The sequence below is a fragment of the Nanorana parkeri genome, unplaced genomic scaffold, assembly GCF_000935625.1.
Source record: "Nanorana parkeri isolate BGI_ZX_2015 unplaced genomic scaffold, ASM93562v1 scaffold2291, whole genome shotgun sequence".
Taxonomy (NCBI): domain Eukaryota; kingdom Metazoa; phylum Chordata; class Amphibia; order Anura; family Dicroglossidae; genus Nanorana; species Nanorana parkeri.
The window spans coordinates 59637-65059 of record NW_017308559.1 but is presented as its reverse complement, the minus strand read 5'-3'; the positions used below and the strand labels follow the sequence as shown (position 1 = coordinate 65059).

At 40.8% G+C, this 5423-nt stretch overlaps 1 protein-coding gene across 1 annotated transcript in view; it reads right to left on the bottom strand.

The window, feature by feature from the left end:
* Positions 1 to 5423, bottom strand: part of CEBPZ (CCAAT/enhancer binding protein zeta) — a 136627-nt gene that overhangs the window by 78312 nt on the left and 52892 nt on the right. The window contains exon 3 of the mRNA XM_018573239.1: positions 342 to 573. Within this exon, the coding sequence (XP_018428741.1) occupies positions 342 to 573 (232 nt within the window). The remainder of the gene's footprint in view (positions 1 to 341; positions 574 to 5423) is intronic.

Genomic DNA, 5423 nt, shown 5'->3' with positions numbered 1-5423 from the left:
GGGGGGGTGTTGGCTGCAACATGAGTATTAAAATACATCAAAATTTAAAGTAAACATCACTTCAAAAGGGGCCTCATCTTGCCAGCTGTAATGTTAATTTGGCTGCCATACAGTACCGATGATGACTGATAGAATGCATGACATTCTTTCATGTATAACCCCTGTCGTCAAAAAACGAAGATTAAGGGGAGCTTGAACGTTTATTTACAACAGACCAACATCACTGAACAAGTGGAATACACGAACAACAAAAGCACCAACAGAAAAAATAAAACCTATATCAACACCCAAGGAACCAATGCTTAAAATGTAATTATTATTAGGCCTAGCTAGCTACATACCCCATTTTCTTCCAACAAAACTCTCAATCCAGGTTTCAATTTAATAACTTCAGAGATTAGGTACAATGCTCCGCAGATGAAAGGTGGCTTTTGGCAGCAGGTGATTTGCAATAACCTCTTCACAAACGCCTTTACTCTCTTCAGTGCCACATCCGCTTTCAAAGATTTGTAGAGAAGATTGAGAAACATTGTTTGTTTGGATCCTTGTGCCAATCCAGGATCCAGAAGTTTCCTGTTCACAAAAATCAATAATATTGTTAGAAATGTATGCAATCATTGCATCAGGCCTGGACAAATCTTACTCAAAACTAGGAGCCAGCACTACGCAACCTACATATGACTATATCGGTATCTGATTGATACCTAGTTAAGCAACTGTTAAAAAGGAAAACATTTGAGCAGTTATTAACTCATTAGAAAGTAAAAACGTCATATTCAAACAGTATAAATATGTCATTAATAACAAAACCCACAACAAGTAATCCATTTAGCTTCATAAACAAAGAAATCTACAGTGGATGACAATATATGGTGGCAAGAGACTTGGAACAACCTTCAGAACTGCATGAAAGGTGTATGAAAGGGAATTTATGTTGATTTTTAAAAGGCAAATAGTGGACACGCCAAATATTGGATTTCACATATTTCTTTTTCCCATTTAATGCACATTCTAGGATGTATTGATTATTATGAATTAAGGAACTCCAGGAATTAACAAAATTAACACCCCACACTGCAAGGGTTAACTGCTCTTTTAGGTCTAGGGGCCAAAATACAGAAGATATACTCACCTGATCATGGTCTTGCAGCAGTCAGTGCTTACCTCCCCCCCCCTCTGGCATGTCCCTCAGCATCCTCACATCTAATGCAGGTGAATGAACCTGGATTAGACTTTATGACGCCAGCAGGGCTTAGGACAGCACAGAGATGAAAAGGCTGCAGGGATCAGAAAAGCAGGATCTAGGATCAAGTATATATTCTTTAACCACTTGCTAACCGGGTGCATCAGGGCTGCGGTACTTTGACTGACATTTATTCAATCATGCATTGCTGTACTGACATTCATTTTATGCCATTTTTTAGGGAATGATAGAGCTTTCTTTTGGTGGTATTTAATCACCACTGGGGTTTTTATTTTTTACTATATAATGAAAAAGTACAGAAAATTTGGGGAAAAAAACCCTGTTTTCCCCAAGTTATAAAACAATTATTATTACCCAAATTTTTGGCTAAATATAAAAGACGGGGTCATGTCGGATAAATAAGACACCAAACATGTCAAGCTTTAAAAATTGCGTGCGCCCGCGAACTCGCAAAAACTACCATACCCAAAATTGGCCATAGGAGACGCTTTAAAAGCTTTTACCGCTCATCAGTTTAGTGTCATCAGTGATTGATGGCCCTAGAATTATTGCTCTCACTTTTTTTAAGGCATTATTAAAACATTTTTGCTTTAGCCAAGTGCCTAACACTTTTGCCATACAAACTTAAAAAGGGTCTATTTTTTTATCATTCTTTATTTAAAGTTTTTACATAGTATAAATCCACATCTGCATCTATCAAGAAAAACAAAGAAAAACATTCTTCCATCTGGACAGCTTATCCAACATAGATATTTCATCGTAATATATGCATTTACATGAATATCATAAAAAATTATTGTATAACATCTCTTCTTTTCTTCCACCAATTTAAATTTTAAATACTAATTCCTGCTTATGTCCCATCTAGTTTAGCTTAACTGCCCCCACATAGATCTATACACAAATTTCAACATAAAAAAACAAAACAAAAACAGGAGAAAAAAAAAAACACCAGAAAATCCCCTCTAAATCTATATATCTCAATAGTCCGAGATCATCAGGGCTTGAAAAATCCACTCGTCCGTGACGTTGTAATTACACGGCCGGCCGGGAGCTTTACAGTCAAGCGATCGGGCGTCTCGAGAGACGCTCCATCGCTTGTATCAGCAGCTGTCACTGCCGTTGCAGGTCCCGAGATCCGCTGTGCCCGATGCGGCCATGACCGGTGCGGCTCTGTGACAGGAGATCAAAGGGAGTTCAGTATACGAACTCCCTTTGATCTACTCTCCAATCCCCAAATGCAGGAAGTGATGTATATTACATCACTTCAGTGTCACTCTCCAGCTAGAGAAGCTGATGAAGCCGATCTCTGCTTCATCAGCTTCTCTGGGGGCCCCTAGGTGACATTAGGGGTCTTCGAGACCCCGGATGTCTCCATAAAGAGGACCTGTCATGTAAATTGGCTATCCCATAGGGGGCTTCTTAGTTGTGTGTAAAAAAAAAAAAAAGTAAATACAAAAATTAAAGAATCATAAAAAAAAAATAAAAGCATAACAATTTTGTTTAAAAGAAAACATTTTTTAAGTCCCCGCCCCCCACATACACACACAGATATGCGTTGGGTGCGCCTACTGGGCAAAGACGGTTGCGGCTATTGTGCTGCACGTTACATATCGTCGCAAACATCGGAGTGAGAGCAATAATTTTAGAGCCATTAAGGCCAGGTTCACACCTGGGCGTTTTATAGCGCTAATCAACGCGCTGTAAAAACGCCCAGCAAGTGAAATCCCATTATTTCCCATAGGCATGGTTGCCACCTGGGCGTATTTCAGCGCATTGGAACGCGTTGAAAAACGCCCTATGCCCAAAGAAGTACAGGAGCTTCTTTGGGGCATATTTCCGCGCGTATCCATTAGGATACAGCCGGATAGCCCTCGTAAACAAGCGTTTGATGCCCGTTTCGTGGACCGCAAATCGGGGTAAAAACGCGCGGCCCGAAGCGCGCGTCATAGGCGCATATTTCAATCACCGAGGTAGGAATCCAGCCTAAAGGAGAACTATGAGGTTCTAGCCGACCTGTGACAATGAGCCTGTCACAGGTCGGCTCAGTAGATCGGGAAGTGAGCGAACACATACCGGCGTTCGCTCACTTCTCGATCCTGTCACGGCACAGAGCAGTCACAGGGGAGGAACTGGATTCCCCCCTCCCCGATCCAATTTTAAGGCTTGACATGTTTGGTGTCTATTTACCCGACGTGACCCCGACTTTTGTGTTTTACTAAAAATATGGGTAAGAATAAATGTTTTATAATATAACGTAGGGAAACTTTTTTTTTTTTACATTTATGGTACTTTTTTCATTATATCGTAAAAAAAAATAACCCCCCCCCCTTGGTGATTATATACTTCTAAAAAAAAAGCTCTATCTGTCCCCAAAATTTTTTTACAAATTGCAAGGCTATAGTCTGGTCATGCTGACTGTTGACATTTTTGACTGACTGGTGAGACACCATCCAATTTTTCAAGCCCTGGAGATTATTATAAAGATACCCAAGACATCACCAAAGCATAATCGACACGTCATAAATTCCAACCAACATGCCCATATTTTAGAAAATTGTCCATATTGGCCTTTAGGAGGACAGAACCTTATTTTCCATATTACATATATCAGACATCAATTTTTTCAAACCACTGGTGTAGAGGAGGGATAGGAACCTTCTTCCAATACCGTGGTATCAAAGCTTTTGCAGCATTAAGTAGCAGTCGTCAGTGAACATTTATATCTAACCATGGATTCTGCAGTGCAATAAAAACAACAGACACCATGGGTCTGTAGATGAGCCCATCATTTTTTCAACATGAGTCCTCACCTGAACCCAATATCTCTGTATAATGGCACATGTCCAGCAAATGTGCGCCAATGTTTGTCCACATCCCCTCCAACATAAAGGGAAAAGATTATTTGGGCGGGCGGTGAGTGAGAGGCACGGAGGAGGTGTGGAGCATGGATGAGGGCAGGTCTGGCAGCGGCGAGCGTGAGGTGGGGAGGAGGTGGGGCGCGCAGCGTGTGTGGAGCCGAACAGGGCCAACCAATCAGAAGCCGATTAATCGATTATTGAAAAAGTTGACAACTTTTTCAATAATCGATTATAATCGATTATGTCGATTAGTTGTTGCAGCCCTACTCCATACATCCTATGCATTCTATATGGGGAAAGATAATGAGTAAGCAATGTATAGTTCATCTCTTCTGTGCTGCATGCTATCGAAGAGGCATGTGTTAAAGCTAGTACCTTATTTTTTTGTTCATCAGATAACAAGCTACCCAAGTCTCTCTCCCATCTGGTCAAAAAGTCAGGGAATTCCAATGTCCCAAATTCCAGCAAGATTTTATAAAAGTGGGAAATACACCTGGTAGGCTCACTACATGAGAAAAATATGGCTTTAATAGGACTAAGATCTCTTAAAGATCTTAGAGGCTTTGGAAGAGATACCAGAAAATGCGGTAATTATGTGTTATAATCCATAAAAGTCAGCCAATTAGAATCTAAGAAAGTATCCAAAGGCATTAGCACAGTACTCCTAAGCACATGATGGAGACGGGTAGGCTTGGCAATGTGCCAATCATCAAAATTCATATACCATTTACCCGGCATAAAATGTGCACGACCAGTCAGGGGTAACAGAGGAGAGTTGTATGGACAGCCAGCCTTCAACAAAGTATTATCCAACACCACCAGGGTTGACATCGTCAAAGGTGAGGTATCCAGGGCAAATCTCCAAAATCTTCTAGGAATCCAAATCACCAAATTAATTTTCGATCTACTCAACGTACTCTCCAAGGCATCCCACTGCTTTGTCTGACCTACATATATCCGATCCACAACCCAGGTAAACATCACAGCATGATAATAAAATGTAATGTTTGGAACTGCCAAACCACTATTTACTTTAGAGTGGACACGGTTGTCTAGTCCCATTACCCAATGCAAATGATTCACTTAATACCCCGTTAATATGCACCTGGGACGTGAAATTTGCATATGGGGCTGCAATACGTCGATACATCGTAGGACCAATACCCATATACAGCAAGATGGCAAAAAGATACTCCCAGTCCACCCTGTCAAAATCTTTTTCAGCATCGGTTGCCAAAAGGAGAGTGAGCTGGGAGTACCATCTCATGTATGACATCAAATAAATAGTCCTCAAAGAGTTATCACTCGCCTCCATACCCGGTATAAAACCCGTCTGGTCAAAATGTATACAGCACAGT